Consider the following 22,829-nt stretch of genomic DNA (forward strand, 5'->3'; position numbering starts at 1 on the left):
AGGCCCTCGTCGGCCACAGGGCTCGAACCCGGACCTTCTTGCTGTGAGGCGACAGCGCTAACCACTACACCACCGTGCCGCCCCATGCTAAACATCTTCACTGCTAATTTAAATTGCATCGATTTGTAGAATTAGCATTTACTGCTTGGACTTGATGCAATATGGCTTCAAAATAAACACTAATGTGATTAAGCTAGCAGGGCTTAAGATTGAATGCATTATTAGCCATTCAAATAAGGTCTCTCTTCAAGTCGGTCCTCTAGCATTTGGCCGTACTTGGCTTGGAGAAGAGCCTGTCCAGCCTGGTCCACAGCATGGGTGCGCTGACTGAGTGCATCCTCTAGATCTTTCCACAGAGCTGACTTCTTATCTGGAGAATCCTGACAATGCAAACACAGACAGGGGAGACTGCTCTTGAGTAACGAGGAATGAATCATACCAGCATATGGTATATTAGAATGACTTAAAAATACAGGGATCCCACAAAAACACATGACGATTCACACTTTGCAGGTTTGCTAGAAGCAATGCATGTCTAAACAGGGTGTCTACAGGTTTGTCCAAGTTAAATTTAAGACTTTCATACCATGTTCCCAAAAAAAAAAAAAAATTAAGACCAAATCTAAAGTCACGCAAAAACGTACTCTTTTGGAAAAAAAAAAAAAAAAAAAAAAACTATATAATTTAATGAAACTTATTGTTCTTGTAAACATTCACCAGAAAACACTATTCTAGTAGAAGTACTTCATTTCTTTTCCTTAACAGGCATTCACACACTCAGAACTAGGGATGGCGAAAACTAAAAAAAATCTTGACCTACCACCGAGCCTCATTAGCCGGTTAAAGTCGGTTAACCTTTGAGTTTAAACAGGGATGCAAACGGCGCGCCTTTTTCACGGCTCGTGCAGATCCGATTTTTTTTTAGGGGGGGCGTTGGAGTGTCTGAATAATTTCATCAGAGTAAATTCTGTATTAAAATTACTACATTAGCAAATGCCGTTACAGTCCATGAAAAAGCCGTGAAAAAGTCGGCATCTGCGCCTTTAGTTTGTGTGGAGAGATATGATCTGCAATAACATGCATTGTTGGCTACAGACCGAAACATACTTTCAGAATGCACTGGCCAAGGCAGGACTAAACTCAATGTGCCTTCTAATAATAATTAAAAAAACCAGCATAGTAATTTGTAAGCTAAAAAGCCTGTGTCTACACTTTTTTTCTTTCGCCGAGTGGCAGCTGTGTTCAACTGGGGCGGGACATGACTGAATGGGTGTTTCTGATTTGTCAGCTGTCTTTAACTGGGGCGGGAGGGCGGGACATGACTGAATGGGTGTTTCTGATTTGTCAGCTGTCATCCTTACACCGCATGGCATGCCCCAAGCGTTTACAAACACAGAATTCCAGGTTCTTCGCTCCAAAATCGGCAGCTTCAAAACGATTGATTTTTTTTTCACCAACAACCAAAAAAAATTAACCGGTTGACGTTGATTCGGTCAACCACCGGTCAAACGGTCATCGGTTAACATCCCTACTCAGAACACAATATAAGGATCGGATAAACCTGTAACTATGTGACAATCAGAATGCAGTCACAACGTTTGAATCCAATATAACAATGTGAAAATGTGAATGAAGTCACACACACAGAATCCAATGCAACAGTTTTTTTTAAATTATTATTTTCTCTGCTTGGGGAGTCACATTGTAAGCAGAATTGTTCAATTCCATCTTTGGTCAAACAACAATGCAGAAAACAACAGTTAAACAATGTGAATGCACATACACCTGAAACTTCGGCTCACTCACTTGAAAGGTCTGCTCACTTGCACTTCTTAAAACACTTGGAACGATACCCACACACAAACAATACTATTCTCTCACATGCACGCAATAGAATATATTCTCTCTCTTGCACACACACAATATTCTCTTACATCTCGCAGATCTATCCTCTTCTCCACGACCGTTAGTGGTGGCAGCGCTGAAGTCGGATATTTGAGGCTGATGCTCGCGGCCTTTAGCAAAAGCAACGTGCTTGGCGCTCTTCATATGAGAGTCCACCGCTCTTATCCCCATTGTGCCCAACTTAAAAGTCTTACAGCATGCTACACAGTATGCCTCGTTGGCATCTTTGGGTACAGCTTTCAGCCACCACGAGTATTTTGCATCTTGCAGCCAGTTATCATTAAATTTACATTTACCCATTGTGGCTCGGACTACCCTCCATCAACAGATCAGGCACTGAGTGGTTGTCAAGCACGCGTGTGTCTAGCAACCGGTGGATTCGGAGCCTGCGCGGTATAATTGTGAGCATCAAAAACGATTAAACTTTTTCCCCATCCAAAGTGTACCACATTTTAACGATATGACTGAGTAAAATCTCCATAAATTTAAGATTGAAAATTTAAGACCACGGGGTTTGAAATTTAAGACTTTTTAATGGCCTTATTTTAGGAAAATTAAATTTAAGACTTTTTAAGGACCCGCGGCCACCCTGCTAAACAAAGCACTAAAGTTTTTAAACTAAATCAAAAGGTTTAGGTCCAACAGATATTCTGTCACCATCCCCCCCCCAAAAAAATAATAGGGCTGTCAAAGTTAACGTGGTGATAACGCGTTAATGCGATCAAAAAAATAGTGCCGTTAACGCAAATTCTAATTTGGCCCTGCGAGTCACCCGTAGTTCCTGTTGAGGCTTGTTGCGTGCTGCTTCAATAAGAGTAAGTGTGAGTGATGGAGAAAGTCATAGACATATAAACATAGACGCCGCCTTCTGCGTAGAATCATACGTCATCCTTGCCGCCATATTGGATGTGGCAAAGTGGAGATTCTTCACCCGTCTCTGGTATAGCGTCTAGACAGTAGCCGAGAATAAAGATGCCTCATTCATGTGCTGCGTTTAACTGTGCCAACAAGTTTACCGTCCAAACGAGATCACATGGGATTACCTTTCACAGGTGAGACTGGAAAAATACTTTTCATTACCGTTCCTTCAGTTTCCCAGCTCATCTCCACCGGGTAGGTGTAGAGTTATAAGCAGTGAGAATTAGATAATACAGTGCCACACTATGATGGACGTTTTTGAACGTATGATGAATGTTTTTAACCTTTCTGAATGTGAAGGAATCAGTGATGTATTTTGTTTTGGTATGACGTTAGAACCTGGCCGAACTCAGTTTGGCGGTCATTCAGCTCACTTTATTCAACGAGAGTAGGTCTGTGTGGTGACTCAATAAGTAAAACAGTACATTTTTATTTTCATTCACTATTTCCAGTTTTTCCACTATTTCCATCATTTATCATATTCAGTCTTGTAGGTTGGTTATTGTGGCCTCAGGTTTTGGTAGCTTGCTACGGTATGCTGACTGATTAGCTTACCTGAGCTATCTATCGCGTATCTGTCGCTAGTTTGCAGTGTACAGGGTATTTCGCACACTATTTATAACCATCACATTAAAAGTTATACGTGTTGTTTTGATGCCTGTTTGTTTCCCAAATATATACGTGTGTGTCTTAATGGGTGAATAAAAGGCATCGAGTTAAATATTATTGTAGAAAGGGGCTTTATGAAGTTCAGTCCATTTACTTGCATTGGTTTACGGGGAAGATTTGCCACATCCAATATGGCGGACACTCTGACGTATCCCAGCAACGGGGCCACCAGCTCAATGCGGCATCTAGTGAAATTGTAACATTTCACTTTAAAAGCCTTATTCATTTACATAGATTAAAAAAAAAAAAAAAGCGATTAATCGCGATTAACTATATGAAATCCTGAGATTAATCGCGATTAAATTTTTTAATCGTTTGACAGCCCTAATAAATAATAATAAAATATTGCAGGGTGTTATTAACAGTCATATTTTTTTGGGGGGAAGACATTCAAGAATGAGAGAGAGAGAGAGTGGGACAGACAGAATAAGTGTTCACCTCTGAGTCCATGGCCTCCCGGAGTCTCTCTGTGTGCGTGTTGATGGCGAGGAGCGCTGCCTCCTGGGCGCCAATGGCGTGTAGGGTATGCTTAGCGGAAGCTCCCAGGGAATCCTCCAGCCCAACTGATAAAGCTGCGTATACACACACAAAAACACACAAAATTCCCATTACCCACCATTCTCTTACTTGATGACTCGACTATAGGATCAAAGGTGATTCCTCAGAACTAATGGTGTCAAGCAAAGGGTAGTGACTATGTTCATGAATATTTGTTGACAGGCTAAAAGATAACTAAAATTAGATGCATCAAAGAAAAAAAGCTTAATAAATATATGAAATGCTTCCCAATCAATACTGGATGAATACATGTGGCAGGCTTGTAGTACTCAAATCCAGGACTCGGACTCAAGTCCGCCTCGTGCCCTAATTTTAAGGACTCGTGACTTGACTCAGACTCGAGCATTAACTGCATTCGTACTCGTAAATTGGCGATCAGGAATCTGATTTAATTTTTTTTGTAGCATGCCATAATAATTTGGCATAAGATATTTATATCTACATTCATTTTTGTACTAATTTTGTGCAAGAGTGTCACACCCGCATGCCTTGGCACGTGCATCAAATAGACTCTCGGGTGCTCTGGACAGCGCGCGCGTGCCAAGCGGATTCTCGCGCGCGCATGCCGTAAACCAGTGGTTTTCAAAGTGGGGGTGCTAAGGGGGCCTCGGAAAGTTGGAGGGACGATAACAAAAAAATTGCGAAAAAAATATATATACTTTTTAAAAATAATTATTATTAAATATATTGTAATTAGTTTTTTAATCATTATTATAAAATATAATTATTAATAATAATAGATCATATCGAAACGTTGTTTGCCATGCTCATCTCTCCGATTGCCTGTGATGTTGCGGTTTGCGCCATTTATCAAGCTGCTTTGCTCTTCAAGCTAGTGTATTGCTAATGCAAAATGGACAGGTTTTTGAAGAAGAGACTGAAGGAACAAACCAACAGCCCTGCTGTGGAGGACACTGCTGCGAAAAAAACTAAGAAGTCCTGGCCAACTAAAATCCGAAAATATGAGGCAGCATACATCAAGTATGGCTTTACAGCCAGTGTTGGGCACGTTACTTTCAAAAAGTAATTATAGTTACTAGTTACTTTTCCCAAAAAGTAACTGAGTTAGTAACGGAGTTACTTTGTCATAAAAGTAACTAATTACCAGGGAAAGTAATTATTCCGTTACATTTTGTTCCCCCTCAAAAAAAAAAAATCAAATTCAATTAGTGTAATCATAATAAAAGTGAATGTTAAATGTGTTTAATGACTGAAATGGACACTTAACAGAACCAATTAGTAATGTTATCTACACTATATTAATATTTTTGTGGGACAATGTGAGATGAGACATCTATCAAATGTAATATATTTTTGTAGTTATTAAAATTGTTACTAATTACTGGCCACTGACGAGGACAAACGCTTTGTTCCTCGACATAATGTGCATTGCACGTAAACACTCTTGCCTTTTATTTCAAGTAATGAAAAGCAATGGCTGTATTTCCAGTGTGAAAGCGCAGTGCTGGGCTGACCGCTCGCCATCGCTGGGTCTTCTGATTGAAAGAGCGCGCAGTCGTGCAGTAGGCGTGGCCTACCTACGCATGTTGTCCAAATCTACTCTGATTGGCTTACTGTGCCGTTGTCTCGTGTCTCCCCGCCCCACACGAAAGCAGAGTAAAGAAAGGCTGAACGAGCAGCGTGCCAGATGAGAACAGCTTTAATAAAGTAACGCATAGTATTTTATTGTAAGTAACGGGAACGGCGTTATAACGATGTAAAAAGTAATTAGTTAGATTACTCGTTACTAAAAAAAGTAACGCCGTTAGTAACGCCGTTTATTTCTAACGCCGTTATTCCCATCACTGTTTACAGCCATACAGAAAAATGGCCATGATTGCCCGAAATGCGTCCCCTGTCTGGAGACCCTGTCAAACGAGTGCTTAAAACCTTCGAAACTTCAGCGTCACTTGGTACAAAAACATCCAACAGATGCTGAAAAAAACAGTAGATTTCTTGAGATGCAAAGAAGAGCATTTGGTCAGGCAATCTGCTGCATTCACCCAGCAAGCTACTGTCCCCGAGCGGGCCCTGAAGGCATCATTTTTAGCCTCGTACCACATTGCTCGTGCTAAAAACCTCACTCAATTGGAGATTTGATTTTACCAGCCACCAAAGACATTGTCCGAGAATTGCTTGGTGAGGATGCTGCAAAAAAAAAAAAAAAAAATCAATGCTGTCCCACTCTCTGATAACACCGTGAGCCGACGGATTGGTGACATGGCTCAAGACGTATCTGCTCAGCTGTTGGAGCAGGTGAGAGCCAGCGAATACTTCGCACTTCAGCTGTTGTTGTAATTGTTGTAATTTAATTTATTTCTGGTGTAGTGGTTAGCGCTGTCGCCTCACAGCAAGAAGGTCCTGGGTTCGAGCCCCGGGGCCGGCGAGGGCCTTTCTGTGCGGAGTTTGCATGTTCTCCCCGTGTCCGCGTGGGTTTCCTCCGGGTGCTCCGGTTTCCCCCACAGTCCAAAGACATGCAGGTTAGGTTAACTGGTGACTCTAAATTGACCGTAGGTGTGAATGTGAGTGTGTGTCTATGTGTCAGCCCTGTGATGACCTGGCGACTTGTCCAGGGTGTACCCCGCCTTTCGCCCGTAGTCAGCTGGGATAGGCTCCAGCTTGCCTGCGACCCTGTAGAAGGATAAAGCGGCTAGAGATAATGAATGAATGAATTTATTTCTATAGCGCAAAATAACATACAAATGATCTATTGCGCTTTACAAGCTAAAATTTCCAAAATTATATGATAAAACAAAAAATACTAAAATTGCAACTTATATAATAAAAATCTTATTTATATATTTATAATTAAGATAGCTTAACTAAAAAATAAAACAAAAATAATAATAAAGTTCTATAGGAGTTATAAATTATAGGCTTCCCTGAAAAGATGAGTCTTCAAAAGGCGCTTAAAATCGTCTATATTCTGGGACTGGCGGATTACTTGTGGAAGTGCATTCCACAGTGTGGGGGCTGCCGCTGCGTACGACCTGTCACCTAGCGTCTTCCTAGCTGTCCGCGGTCTGTTTACAACTGGCGCTTCGAAAGACCTTAAATGATATCTAGTTTTCTTCACCGAGATTAAGTCGGAGAGATAACTAGGTGACAGGCCATATAAAACCTTGAATGTGATTAAACAAATCTTAAAATTGATTCGGTACTTAATGGGCAACCAATGCAGCCGAACAAGCACAGGGGTAATGTGACAGAACTTAGGCAGGTGAAATATTACGCGCGCGGCAGTGTTCTGTACCCGCTGTAACTTGTCCAGCTGCTTGGCCGGCAGACCGTAGAGCAGACTATTGCAATAGTCGATACGACTAGAAAAGAAAGCGTGCACAAGTTTTTCTGTTGTATCTTGCGACAGATACTTTCGAATACGCTTGATGTTATAGAGATGGAAATACGTGGCACTATAAACTTTGTTTACATGAGTATTCATAGTCAGCTGAGAATCAAACCAAGCACCCAAGTTTCTAACTGATGTACTGGGTGCTACTCTACTTGAGCCGACCATGATAGCATCAATGTCAACTTTATTGAGCTGTTGACGAGTGCCCACAAGTAATACCTCCGTCTTTCCGTCATTGATCATCAGTTTATCCCATATCATCCAAGCTCTAAGATCTCGTATGCAGTCAGACATCGCAGCAAGTGCTTTTCCAGAGCCAGAGGACTCATCAGGGCGGAATGACACATACAGCTGTGTGTCGTCAGCATAACAGACAACCTTTGGTAGATGTTGTTTGGTAATGTCAAATAACTTGGAGGTATAAAGAGAAAACAGCAAAGGACCAAGACATGACCCTTGCGGTACTCCATAGCGAAGATCAAACTTCTCAGAGACAGCGCCTTTAATAAATACACGCTGAGTGCGCCCTGAGAGATACGAGCGGACCCATTCGAGTGCAGCACCCTTAACACCAAACTTGCTTTCCAAGCGACTGATCAGGGTTGAGTGAGCTGGATGAGAGCACAGATTTATCCAATGAGGCCCAACTGCTTGTGTACATCAGATTTATTTCACAGGAAAGATTTGCGGAGGAAATACTATTTTGTAAAGCACTTGAAAGAAGAACTACTGGGAAAGACATTTTTCAAGTTTTGGACGATTACATCGAGTCTAACGGATTGGACTGGACCCGTTGTGTGGGGGTGTGTTCGGACGGAGCCGCGGCAATGACCGGGAAGATCAGTGGAGTGACCGCTCTCATTAAGCGGAAGGCCCCGCATGTACTGGCCACACACTGCACGCTCCATCGCGAGGCACTGGTCGCAAAAAGGATGGATAACGAGTTGAATCAGGTACTGCAGGAGGTTATACAGTTTATTGTTCAATGCGAAAATATGTGTTGAAAACATGTTAGTTAATAATATTCTTATGCTAAACAAATGTAACAATTATCTCATCTCATCTCATTATCTCTAGCCGCTTTATCCTTCTACAGGGTCGCAGGCAAGCTGGAGCCTATCCCAGCTGACTACGGGCGAAAGGCGGGGTACACCCTGGACAAGTCGCCAGGTCATCACAGGGCTGACACATAGACACAGACAACCATTCACACTCACATTCACACCTACGGTCAATTTAGAGTCACCAGTTAACCTAACCTGCATGTCTTTGGACTGTGGGGGAAACCGGAGCACCCGGAGGAAACCCACGCGGACATGGGGAGAACATGCAAACTCCACACAGAAAGGCCCTCGCCGGCCACGGGGCTCGAACCCAGGACCTTCTTGCTGTGAGGCGACAGCGCTAACCACTACACCACCGTGCCGCCCCGTAACAATTATTGACTACTGAATAAAAGAGAAAACATTCTAAAAGTTGATGTTTCTTTACATATTTTGTAGCATTGTCTGTGGGTTTGCAAAGGGGGGTCCCCGGCCAGAAGCTAATGCTGTTTGGGGGGGCCTTGGCATGGAAAAGTTTGGGAACCCCTGCCGTAAACGGCTCGCACCTGCACAGGATTAAGGCGCAATCAGCGTGCCTATATAAAAACTGTGAAAACACAGTTACTTTGCGAAGTATTGAGTTGCATTGCTGACACATTACCAAGTCTTATTTCCTTATCTGATTTCCTGATCCCCGAGTTCCTGTTTCTTGTCTTTGATTCTACCTAGTGTACTCTTGCCTGTTTCACCGTTTTACGATTTTGCCTGCCGTTCTGGATTGTTTACCTGTCTTCACTAATATTAATAAATAAACACACACCTTCTGGACTTATAGCCATCTCTCAACCATCTCTGACAGAATAGTTCACGCTCCCTGACAAAGAGAACGCACATTCAACTGTTCATACGTTGTGTTCAGGAACAAACTAATATTAATGGCGCTAAAACCGCCACCGTCAAATGGTGCGATTGGAGTCTTGTTCTTGAACTCAACTCAGATCAATAGTGGACTCGACTCGAAATGTTTTTTTAACGATTCGGACTTGAACACTGGGGACTTGAGACTGGACTCGGGGTTTAATGACTCGACGACAACACTGACATGTGGTATGGGATATACGGTACCAATCATGATCTAAACCATATCAGCAAAAAACGCTAATATTAAAGCGTAACACACATACCTCTTCACCAATAAAACTAAATTTTTCATACAATTACAAAATTTTAAAAATGTTCCACATATATATTATATAAATTGGGCAGTGGCTAGACTTCACTTGGAGCTGGTCTAGAATGGAACTGTAAGGTGCCTCCTTCCTTCCACTAGCCTAGGTGTTCGCCTTGGGCAAATGATAGCACACCTGAGCCTCCCTGACTGGGTTATGGCGCAGGGGGATTTGCCCTGAGGGGAGTTGTTTAGATTTTTCGTGGCACACGTTGCATCAATTCTCTGCCATCAGCTTTTCCAAAAACTGTGGCTGGTCCTTCACCACTTCAAACAATTCATCTGTGTGGGTGGTCTGCAGCTCAATTCAGATCCATTAACCAATTGTATTCAAAGACTTTGATAAGGGTGTTAAGTCTGAATTTCATACAAGTGGTGGGCTTTTTAACCACCAACGTTTCAAAGCCATAACATGGACACAAACATGCATTATTCGTGATATTTTATTTGCTGAACCAACCAAGGATGAAATAGAAACACTACTCAAAAACAAACCCCCCATAATACAAAAGAAACAAAATATGGAATGAAAAGTATTTGATGGCAAGAACATTTTCCCCCCCCCCAAGAATTATAGCAGCATTTTTACAAATTGCAGAAATTATTTTGTCGGACGTTTTGTATAAACTTTGATTTATCAGATTTGCAAAAAAAAAAGCTCTGTTTCTCAAAATCCAGTGAATGTAGATGTCATGAAAATTATTGCACACAATACCAAGGATGAGAATGAAAAATATTTAAAAAGTCTGAAAAAACCAGGGCGGGGCCCATGGCCCAGGGGGGCGGGGCCCAGGGGCTAATGATTTTTGGCTTTTTTTATTTATTTATTTTCTTTATTATTAGACAGGGAGATTATTATTAGACAGGGAGATTATTATTAGACAGGGAGATTATTATTAGACACGGAGATTCTTTTATGTAATCTGAGCTGAAGTGGGTTTTGTGCTTTGGTTTTTTGGGGCGCGCGCGTGCTCTCTCTGCCTGTAGGCTGCGCTGACTCAGCTGAAAACTCCGGTCCTCAAGAAAAGAGATAAAAGCCCACCCACACTGAAAGCTGATTGGCTTATTTTGCTGAGTAACCCAATCAGGATGCTCTTTGTCTGGCATGCGCTACATGAACAAGCACACAGTCTCCCTCGCGCGCGCACATTCTAAGATGCGTGATGCAGACCTTAATGTTGCGCGTGCACGCTCAAAAACGATCATTTTGGTCTGAAAAAGTCAGAAATCCGCCGATCGGCGGAAAATTCTCATCCCTGCAATACCTTCGTACATGGCTTATAGCCAACTACGCGCCTCGTCGGCTATCGGCTCACGTACAACTCGATTTTGTGCAATAACTGAGATATGAGACTTGGTGTGTGTCTGCATGATCCATGTTAACAAAAATTATCATCTGGTATCAGCATTTTCGCTCCTCATAAATCAGCATCTAAATTGGTGACCTCACTCCAGATGTTTATAGCAGCTCTTTAAAAAGGTTGATATCCGAGCCCTTTCTGGGTACATACTCGTATACTTCAGATGAGTGCTCTGTGCATCTGCTGGAAGCCATTTTAGATTGCTTTACTGCGCAGGTCATGTGGCTCTACTTAAAGCACACTGCACTAAATTTAGCACAGTGTGCTGCAGTGGTAATGCATGTTTATAATAAATCCTGAAACATGCTTGACAATTTGAATCGATTAAATAAAAATGAATCATGATCATCAGGCTGTGTTAGTTTCTCCTAGCTGTAATTATGCTGTTTAAACAGCAGAGGCTGCAAGAATGTACAATAGCAAGACACGTGGCGTCACCCTAGGTGGAAGTAACGCAGTTCTAATGCTATGAAAACGCAAAAGAACAGATCTAAAATGGCAAAGAGCTGTTATGCGATTGACTAAAAACAGATTTAACAAGAAACCAGAGATCTCCTTTTACAGACTGATAAAGAGAAAGAAAAGAAGAAACTGGAGGTAGCATAAATGTTTCTAAAAGCTGGACTGCCTTTCAGATTTTTCAAGTGTAGGTCATAAAAAGAATTTTCCCCGACACCCAATTATTTTTGTCTAGTAGACCGAAAGCTACTGAATTCGAATCACAAACTTCCAATTTTATTATTTATTTACAAAATAGAACAGTTAATAAATTTAGGGCCACACGGCCCTAAATTCTCCGCTATTTTTTCCTGCTTCACCATGACCCAATTCAAGACACTACGCCATGCATCACATGGTGGGCTTTCCCCGTTCACGCAAGGCATTGTGGGATACAAATTTGAAACAGGAAAGGAAAATGGAGGATGCGAATGAAACGTGAAAGACCGACTACAGTAACGGAAATCATGTTCAGAAATGACGTTATGTTGCGAAGGAAAGGAAACACAGGACCAAACTAATAAATATCGCCGCTCAGCGAGCACCTCGGTGTGATCAGCTGTTTGTTTAGCGACAGAATGATGCAACGGTCAGTGCACGGTCAAAGGTAAACCTGTAGATAGCAGTAATGCAACACTGTGGATGCCAGCTACCGTAAAACCCAAAAGAAGGAGGAAAAGAAGAAGCAGGTAAACCTGTGCATGCGCACACCGGACTCCCTCTGTCTGCTTAACTGCATGAAGCGAGCGATTTCATGCACATTTGCTAGGGAATCCCCTCAAATTAAATAACTTCGCAGCCACAGAATGGCCTCATATATATTTTGAGATATTGCAGAAATAAATACATCACAATGACCAAATTTCAGAGGGAACTAAATTTCACTGCTTTTATGAAATCGAAAGGCTGTATAGCTTTGAGAAAAGGCATATTTGTGACTAACTTTTTCATCTCATCTCATTATCTCTAGCCGCTTTATCCTGTTCTACAGGGTCGCAGGCAAGCTGGAGCCTATCCCAGCTGACTACGGGCGAAAGGCGGGGTACAGCCTGGACAAGTCACCAGGTCATCACAGGGCTGATACAGACACAGACAACCATTCACACTCACATTCACACCTACCAGTTAACCTAACCTGCATGTCTTTGGACTGTGGGGGAAACCGGAGCACCCGGAGGAAACCCACGCGGACACGGGGAGAACATGCAAACTCCACACAGAAAGGCCCTCGCCGGCCACGGGGCTCGAACCCGGACCTTCTCGCTGTGAGGTGACAGCGCTAACCACTACACCACCGTGCCGCCCTTGACTAACTTTTTATTTTAATTAAAATAAATATTTTCGTTAATAGGCTGTTATTTTTTTCACGGTCCAAATCCTGCACTCTGATTGGCTGGCGAGTGGGTCTGTATCCTACAGTACGGACCCCACACTGCAAAAAATTGAAAACTGAATTTGAGGAGAAAATTACTTCATACAAATGAAAATATGTTGCTGCATGGACAGATATTTTTACTTGACAAGACATCTTGGAATAAGTTAATTGCAATCTAGAACTAGGTTTAATAATCTCAGAATTGGTGTCTTGTATTCTTCTAATAGGAAATGCTAGATCGTTTCAACTATTTTCAAGATATTTTCACTTGCTAAGATATTTTTTTTGCAGTGCAGTTAAGGACCCCGGTTACGGATCTCTGGCGACTCGCTCGTTCACAACAACAACAAACATAGTAACATTTTTGTCAACATTTATCTTTTTTTTTTTATAAGATTTATTTATAAGATTATCAAAAATCTTATAAAATTTTTGCCAGCATTTCTCAGGAGAATAGCATTAATTTTACAGCATGGATAGCAATAATGACTGTTCACAGCGAAAGCGAGTTTTACTACCCTGAGGAAGAAGAAATAAAAGAAAACATTTCAGGAGAAAGCTAAAAACCTGTAACTTGCTAACGCCGAGCAAAAACATGGCTGAATCCTGAATGACTCAATTTTGTATAAATAGGGGACTACATAGGCGGCAAAATGTAGTTTTTTTTTTCCCCCTGTCACGGAAGTGCACTTGTATACTGAGGAGAAAGCAATTTGCATTACAGCCGTGAATGAAGATTCAAAATGGCGGCTTGGCTTTCCCTTTCGAAGGCTCTCGTTTTCTGTTAGAATTTGGTAAAGAAAAAAAATATATATATTATTTACCAGCTTAAGGTCGGTCCGTATCAGTGGCGGCTGCTGGTTTTTAAAAACAGGGGAAGCCCATTTTACGTATTCATCGTAAAACCTGTAGGCCGGATATCAAAGCATAGAAAGGTGTGCCCCATTAGCATAGTGAACTAGACAACCCTACCTAGTGGCAGAAAGTATTTTTGCTTGTACATTTCATGTTATAGTCTGGCTTGCCAGGCTAGTGCCTCATATCCTTAATCAAAAATATCAAACATTCAAAAACCACTGGCTATTCAACGAAGAGCCTTGAACATCATACCCTGATATGCAACACAGAGTCTTTAACACAACACCCAGCTGTGCAACACATCCTTGAACATCTTCTGCAACACAGTCTGGAAATTCATAACCAGGTAGGCTATGCAACACACAGAACCTTGAATATTATACCCAGGTATAACCTATAACACAGAGCCCACCATTCTCTTAACATTACTGAACAATATACACACTTCAGATTCATGAACATGAACACTATTTATACACAAATTCTGCCCTCCGCTCCTTTTCCAGAAAATGGTCTGTGACTCTGTCATACCAGCTGGTTGTGCTTTCGAGAGACTTTACCAATTTCTGTTAGCAGCTAGCACTGCAGATCCCAATAAGGCTCAAGCTAGCCTACAACCAGATTGAACTACAAATGAAATAAACGAGTGAATTCACGAATGATCAAACTGATAGAATGGATGAAAGTTAACAGAGCACAACGAGTAATATTTACATTTATTTACAGAGTAATGTACAGAGACATCAATGAGAAGAACCGTTTATATGAAAAGAAATTCGGACAGCACTTTGGCACACGACTGCATTTTCTCGACATCCGCTAGGGACTGACTGATCATACTTCCGTGTTCCTCGCCGAAGTACCGCCCTCCTCATGTCTTTCAAACACTACCTCCAATAATCCTTTATCAGCCCGGCTTCTTGTCCCTCCCACTGTCTCGTTTAGTCCCAGAGAAGCCCGGCTTCCCTGGAAGTGACGATTTTGTTGATTTTAACCAATAACAACTAGCCGAAATTGGCTGTTCAGAGCCGTCTCGTAGACTGCAACGGATACCCGGCTGCCAGTCAGTGTTGCCAGATACTGCTGACGTTTTCCATCCCAAAATATGTTCAAAACCCGCCAAAATGCACTTAAAACCACCCAATCTAGCAACACTGCTGCCAGTTCATAGAGCCCATTGAAATAAGAAAGGTTACAGCCTGGCAGTAAAGGTGATTCTCGTAGCGAACTGCAAGTTCGTCAGACATCACTCAGATAAGTTACAGGATAGTTATGAACATAAATACAATCTTGGGCATATATTATGTTATGCAAGTTATTGTTTTAATGAGAATTCAACGTCGTAGACGCCGCAGTTTGGGGAGAGAATTTTAGGGGAAGCTCGGCTTCCCTTGTTGTCTCTGAGAAATCGCCCCTGGTCCATATAGTGAAATACCATGACCTTGGTCAGTACTTTCAAGACCTCGGTCACGGTATTTCACCATACAGACCTCCCAGCTGCTAAATAACACACACACACACACACTTCAGTCCAACCTTTACAAATCTGGGAAAATAATTATTGCTGGTTAGTACGAAAATGAATTAAAAAGGTTTGTCTTAAGTTAACAAAGAGAATATTTAAGTTGATAAAGAATAAGAAAATAATTTACCAAAAAAATGCAAAATTTTTCATTGAATATTTTTTCAGAAATATTGTTCGAAAATTGAATCATGAACCCAGTATCATGACTCGACTTGTGAATTGGGTGAATCATTACATACTTGCTTATAATATTTATCGATAGTTCCATATTAGATTTACTCAACCACTGCAAAAAATACACAAATGAAAGCTTCACATTCCTGCGTGCATGGGCTGTGGAGCAAGATAAGCTTTACACTCATACAGTGGTGCTTGAAAGTTTGTGAACCCTTTAGAATTTTCTATATTTCTGCATAAATATGACCTAAAACATCATCAGATTTTCACACAAGTCCTAAAAGTAGATAAAGAGAACCCAGTTAAACAAATGAGACAAAAATATTATACTTGGTCATTTATTTATTGAGGAAAATGATCCCATATTACATATCCATGAGTGGCAAAAGTATGTGAACCTCTAGGATTAGCAGTTAATTTGAAGGTGAAATTAGAGTCAGGTGTTTTCAATCAATGGGATGACAATCAGGTGTGAGTGGGCACCCTGTTTTATTTAAAGAACAGGGATCTATCAAAGTCTGATCTTCACAACGCATGTTTGTGGAAGTGCATCATGGCACGAACAAAGGAGATTTTTGAGGTCCTCAAAAAAAGTGTTGTTGATGCTCATTAGGCTGGAAAAGGTTACAAAACCATCTCTAAAGAGTTTGGACTCCACCAATCCACAGTCAGACAGATTGTGTCCAAATGGAGGAAATTCAAGACCATTGTTACCCTCCCCAGGAGTGGTCGACCAACCAAGATCACTCCAAGAGCAAGCCGTGTAATAGTCGGCGAGATCACAAAGGACCCCAGGGTAACTTCTAAGCAACTGAAGGCCTCTCCCATTGGCTAATGTTAATATTCACAAGTCCACTATCAGAAGAACACTGAACAACAATGGCGTGCATGGCAGGGTTGCAAGGAGAAAGCTACTGCTCTCCAAAAAGAACATTGCTGCTCGTCTGCAGTTTGCTAAAGATCACGTGGACAAGCCAGAAGGCTATTGGAAAAATGTTTTGTGGACGGATGAGACCAAAATAGAACTTTTTGGTTTAAATGAGAAGCGTTATGTTTGGAGAAAGGAAAACACTGCATTCCAGCATAAGAACCTTATCCCATCTGTGAAACATGGTGGTGGTAGTATCATGGTTTGGGCCTGTTTTGCTGCATCTGGGCCAGGACGGCTTGCCATCATTGATGGAACAATGAATTATTAATTATACCAGCAAATTCTAAAGGAAAATGTCAGGATATCTGTCCATGAACTGAATCTCAAGAGAAGGTGGGTCATGCAGCAACACAATGACCCTAAGCACACAAGCTGTTCTACCAAAGAATGGTTAAAGAAGAATAAAAAGTTAATGTTTTGGAATGGCCAAGTCAAAGTCCTGAACTTAATCCAATCGAAATGTTGTGGAAGGACCTGAAGCGAGCAGTTCATGTGAGGAAATTCATCAACATCCCAGAGTTGAAGCTGTTCTGTATGGAGGAATGGGCTAAAACCCCTCCAAGCCGGTGTGCAGGACTGATCAACAGTTACCGGAAACGGTTAGTTGCAGTTATTGCTGCACAAGGGGGTCACACCAGATACTGAAAGCAAAGGTTCACTTACTTTTGCCACTCATGTATGTAATATTGGATCATTTTCCTCAATAAATAAATGACCAAGTATAATATTTTTGTCTCATTTGTTTAACTGGGTTCTCTTTATCTACTTTAAGGACTTGTATGAAAAGCTGATGTTGTTTTAGGTCATATTTATGCAGAAATATAGAAAATTCTAAAGGGTTCACAAACTTTCAAGCACCACTGTATATGAAATGCAATAAATAAATGAACTAAATAATTATACTTTTGGTACCAGTTGCTAGCATTTGTTTATGGTTCACAGGGTTCAGTGCGCTTATGTGCATCCAAATCAAAAGTAGCGATCTAGGCTGAATAGAACAGCAGAGATTAGATGCTTGCTTTCACCTGACTTTGATAAAACATGTTAAAATGTTCAAACAAAGACCCCACATGGTATCATCTAGGGCTGTGCGATATGGGAAAAAAAAAATGAATATCCCGATACATTTTCTCCATTTCACGATATACGATATATATCTCGATATATTTAAATCTCCTCTAAAGGACCCCATGAAATCTAACTTTTACTCTTTACTGTTTTCACTACAATCCCTGCAGATTAAATAACATTCTTGGTTAACTTTACAGGTGGTTTTCAACAACACATTTTAAATTGTCATGCTAGTGATTAATCACAATTGAATTGAAATAAGACTATTTTTATTCAACGAAGATGTGGCACAAACTGCAAAAACAATCTTGAAAATTGCAACAAAGGGGCAATACAATACAGAGCTGCTCAGAGCTCAAACCAATAAAGTGCAAGCTCAACACTGAGAGACATTTAGCCTAAATAAGAAAAGTGCTCTTTCATTAAATTATTTTAAAAAATAGATCTCCAAGCTATTAACCTGACTACTGAGAACCACTGGAACATTCACAATAGAGAGAGAGATTGAGGGAGAGAAGAGAGAGATCTGCAAAACATCATTTTTCTCTTTGCACACTTTTGAACTGAATGTTTTCTGGCTCTGCCTCTCAGATGTGTATAATTCCGGCTGCTGCCTTTCGTGATGACAGGTTTTTTTGCACACTTGACAAATTGGCATTTGCTGTTCCACGTCCTCCTTGCGATATCCAAAAAATGCCAGATGACTGACCCCTTACTAGTTCATTTAGGAACCAATTCGTCCGCTTCCATTTTTAATTTGTCGCTGAAATTGACAGAGCTTACACAGTAGCCTATGCAACACCAGCGATTGCACGAACTGAGTCAGCGCTGTAAAGCAGTGTTGCCAGATACTGCTGACGTTTTCCAGCCCAAAATATGTTCAAAACCCGCCAAAACGCACTTAAAACCGCCCAATCTGGCAACACAACTGAAACTAGAAAATCTTCCCGGAAGTTCTTTTCAGCACCGAGATGTCGCCCGGGATTGGTTGGCGAGTGAGTGACGTTATTGTTTTCTTTACCCTTAGGCAGCCTCTCACGTTACTGCCTGAGGGACAGAGAGAAAACCACCGGGAAATGTTTTAAACAAACGCAACAAACACGAAACGAACGCAAGTCGGAAGATGACCATAAAATACTCGATAGTTACGATATAATAATTTTATGTATCGCACACAGAATTTTCGGCGATATATCGAGTATATTCGATATATCGCACAGCCCTAGTATCATCACATCTTTAAATGCTATGTGCACCTAACAGTTTTTATGCTAAAATATTAATAATGATAATGGATTTGAAAGTAATGAGAATTTTGGGTCCTTTAAATGGGGCCACTGGCCAATAAAGGTTAAAACGCCTTACTATATTGGCCACAGTTAACTCCGTTTTATTTATGCGTATATTATAGGCATTAGGTATACATGTGAAACAGGTGTGCACGTCAGAGAAGTGCACCTACCGGCCAAAGCGTCCCGTTCTGCCTGGTCCTGCTGAGCCAAGCGGGCAGCCACTTCCTCCATGGGCCGCTCTTTGGGTGTTGGTTCGTGGTGAGCACACTCGTGACATTCTTCAGCTAAAAGCACATGCAGATCACACCCACATGAACACAAATCCTTTATCTTACTCTACACATACAACACCCCATAAGCTAAAATCCTGCTTAAGAGGCTGGAGATGATTTCAGGCCTTATGAGAATTAGTAATACGAAGTCTGTGAGTCAGAGGAGTTAGGGATTTATTTATTTTTTTAAAGTATGCATGCAAAGAAAAAAAAATGCGACTGTGGATTAGTAGTCAATGAGTAAAAAGTTAAGAGGTAACAACGCAAACGATATGGAGATGGCAGGCATCGATGGCGCGCTCTAACCTCGCTCGGTCGGAGAGGGAGTTGTTGCAGGGGGTATAGAGGCTGGCTCATGGCTGGTGCCTGGTGCGGGAACAGACTGCACCTCACTGATGGCTGAAAGAATATGGGCCGCCTCAGCTGAGGCTTCTGTAACAACAGCAGAACTCGTATCAGTGTGGCCACAAACGTGCCGTGTGACCGATGACGGAAAGTGCTGAGTCACAAGCTGATAACGCTGCATGTGTTTGTAGGCATGGTGGAGTCTAAATTACTGTTACTTTAGATGATGTTGGAGTCTAAAAGTCAGACCTGTCTGCATTTCGGTTCCCACCTTAATTGGAGACCCTGTTGCCCCAAGCTAATAACAGAAAATCGGCCACAATAAGAGCTTCTTTGAGGAATCAAGTTTCACAGTACAAAAGCAAGAAGTGCTTAAAGCATATACGCAGAACTATGGCCTCACTTTTGTTTATAAATGCTTTGAGACCTCAAGAATGGCACAGGAATAATTTTAAGCATTAACAATAAATCTCATATGAGTGATTCCACGCTTATGGGTACTGAAATGGGGACATGAACTTATTTTTAAAAATTCACCTAAAACCATTTCTTTTTTTTTTTTACCATCAGGTCACAAAACATGTAATCTTTAATGAATGATATGTTAAAAGATAACTTTAATTTTCTGAGATGTAAGAAAAACATATTTATATGCCAAAGTCAGAACGTAACAGAAGTGTTGTGGACATATATATTCTCAATTTTAACAATGTAGAATTACTTTTTGAAACATAGGAAGGTGATGTTTTAGCAAATATAATTAATAAACATGTGTAGTAGAATAAACATACACATTCTTTCAATAAGATTAACATGGTATATAGCTAGATTGTAATTAATTTGTAACAGACGCGAGATGGACAATCGTAACACAAGTAATGTAACAGACATCATTTTGGAACTCATAGGCTTGACTTTGGCATATAAATATGTTTTTATTACATCTCAGAAAATTAAAGTTATCTTTTAACATATTATTCATTAAAGATTACATGTTTTGTGACTTGATGGTAAAAAAAGAAATGGTTTTAGGTGAATAAGTTCATGTCCCCATTTCAGTACCCATAAGCGTGGAATCACTCATATAGTAGTAATTTTTACAATTAAAGTGATTCATAGAGGTAGCGGTCTGAGTGAACGACCTTGACGTCCACAACGTCACAGCAGGAAGTCTATCGGTCTCATCGCCATTTCCGCTATGCTAAAACACAGAACTGACTGCAACTCCGAGCCTCCATTTTGAGCTAATTTATTGCCATGCCACATAGAGGTGTTTCTGGCTGGTGGAGCAACATGACAGAAGGTGGATTGACATTGCATTCACGGCCCAAGAATGTTCAAACTGCAAAGATTTGGACGCGTTTTGCAATTAGTTTACAGGCACATTGGACGCCTACGAAGTGGTCTCTCCTCTGCTCTGCACATTTTACTGAAGACTCGTACGAAACCTCTGATCTGTTGAGGAGCGTTGGCTATAAGCCCGTATTGAAAGAGGGTGCAGTACCAACAATTAAAGGAAAAGAAAACTACAAGAAAAGGAACGTATAGGTTGCACCAGTTCTCCTGGAGTGTGAGCCGAAGGTTGTTGGTAAAAGCCAGGACGGAACGGGATGTGACGACATATCACTCGGGCAGTGACCTCCCCACGGTTGTTGCTAAAACCGGTGACGTCCTGTCCCATCCCGGGTTTTAGTAATTGCCTAAGCCGAGCAGTAATGGCGGAGTACTCGGTATGGAGAAAATGGAGAATGAGTGGTGCAGCAGTCTGATTTCTCCACTGGATATTGCTGCCGTCTCGCCCTTACATGGAAGAAGCAAATGAATGGAGTAGGGCTGTAACGATATGCGTATCGAAATCGCGATACGCAGAGCCACAATCCGTATCGCGAGACAAGGCAGAATCGCGGTACACCCTTTCAAACTTCTCCTCAGCCCAAAAACAGAGGCGCTTCCAAACTTCAATTTATGAATACTTTACTTTTTATTTAAATTACATTTTAAACTTACTTAAATTACTTTTATTTTTTTATATCTATTAGTAAGTCGTTTTTTCGCCGACCTGCAACAATCTTCTGCGAGTCACGCAACGTCCACACTCGCCACTGGCAGAGCATTCATTTCTTTTAAGCAGTCGCTATTCTGGTTGCGACGCGGGGAGCGAATCTGTAAACAAGCAGCTCATTGGCTGGCTAGGTGTGCCACAAGCCAATCACAATCACTTGACCGGAAAGGCATGCAGTGTTGCCAGATTGGGCAGATTTAGGTGCTTTTTGGCTGGTTTTGAATATATTTTGGGGTGGAAAACGTTAGCAATATCTGGCAACACTGAAGGCATCTGCTTGGGCGGAAGCCTTCTGCGGCAGTTACATTTTGACACGCGAGCAATGTTTCACCATAAAAATTCCGTAATTTCCATCTGTTTTCCGCGATCACAGAAAATCATTGGCCCTATGAGAGTGAGACAGTGAGAGAGCCACCCCCCCCCAAAAAAAAAAATCTTAACGGATTTACACGATTTGGAAAAATGACTTTTTCAGAACCGAAAAAAACAGAGCTTCCGGCTCAACAGTATTATTTTGAGAAATAAAACAATCTTTGGATATACATTTGTTCATTTTTGCATACATATTACTCATTCTCTGCAGTGGTCTGAATTATTTGTTATTAAATAGTTAATGTAAGTAAGTAAATGTTAATAAGTCAAATTTACTACTTTAAAAAAACATTTTTTTAAAAATCGTGGGCGTATCGAATCGTGGGTCAAAAATCGCGATACGAATCGAATCGTGAGTTGGGTGTATCGTTACAGCCCTAGAATGGAGAACTGAACGAACAACTGAAAGTCAGATTGTTTCAAAACAATTGGCCACAAGATCGGCCTTCAAGAAGCAAGAACACAGACGGGTAAGCTCCGACTCTCATTTGGATACAAAACAACACGTTGTTCGATTAATACCTGTAACTTGTATTGTGTGTTTAAGTTACCGGGATAAGATTATTTAATTTGCCTCAGAATATGATTGTCTCAGTTCATCTGATTATTTAACTAACCTTTTACGTTTTATCAGTGAAAATGCATGCATGTACATGCATGTTGCATAAGTTAACACCCATCCTGTTTTAATGAGAGTCAACCCACAATCAATGAAGTCAAATCAGTCTGAGTTGAGCAAATCGGTAACGATATTTCTTACTTTCACCATAATTTTTTTATTTATATGACTTTGGTCTATAGCTGTAAAAGGCCTCGGTTTTAAAACTGGTTACCGCTGTGACGTCACGCACTCAGGGCTGGCTGGCTCAGCGGGGCAGCTCGAATGCCAACTTTGCGGTCAATTTTAACTCTCAAAAATATATATTTTTAAATTCCCATTTATGCAGCATACAAGAGTCAAGGATGGAGATACTATCCACTCAGAAATTTATTTAAAAATAAAAGGTTCTGCGTATC

The 22,829-nt window shown here is 41.1% G+C and overlaps 1 protein-coding gene across 2 annotated transcripts in view; it reads right to left on the reverse strand.

Annotated features, from left to right (window-relative positions):
- immt (inner membrane protein, mitochondrial (mitofilin)) overlaps positions 1–22,829 on the reverse strand; it is a 44,161-nt gene that overhangs the window by 14,427 nt on the left and 6,905 nt on the right. The window contains exons 5-8 of one of the 2 annotated variants that reach the window (XM_060927436.1): positions 19,340–19,465; positions 18,932–19,045; positions 3,931–4,064; positions 277–380 (exon numbers count right to left, since the gene is read on the reverse strand). In XM_060927436.1, the coding sequence (XP_060783419.1) occupies positions 277–380; positions 3,931–4,064; positions 18,932–19,045; positions 19,340–19,465 (478 nt within the window). The remainder of the gene's footprint in view (positions 1–276; positions 381–3,930; positions 4,065–18,931; positions 19,046–19,339; positions 19,466–22,829) is intronic. The other variant, XM_060927437.1, reaches the window with a different exon arrangement.

The sequence above is a fragment of the Neoarius graeffei genome, chromosome 8 (assembly GCF_027579695.1).
Source record: "Neoarius graeffei isolate fNeoGra1 chromosome 8, fNeoGra1.pri, whole genome shotgun sequence".
NCBI lineage: Eukaryota > Metazoa > Chordata > Actinopteri > Siluriformes > Ariidae > Neoarius > Neoarius graeffei.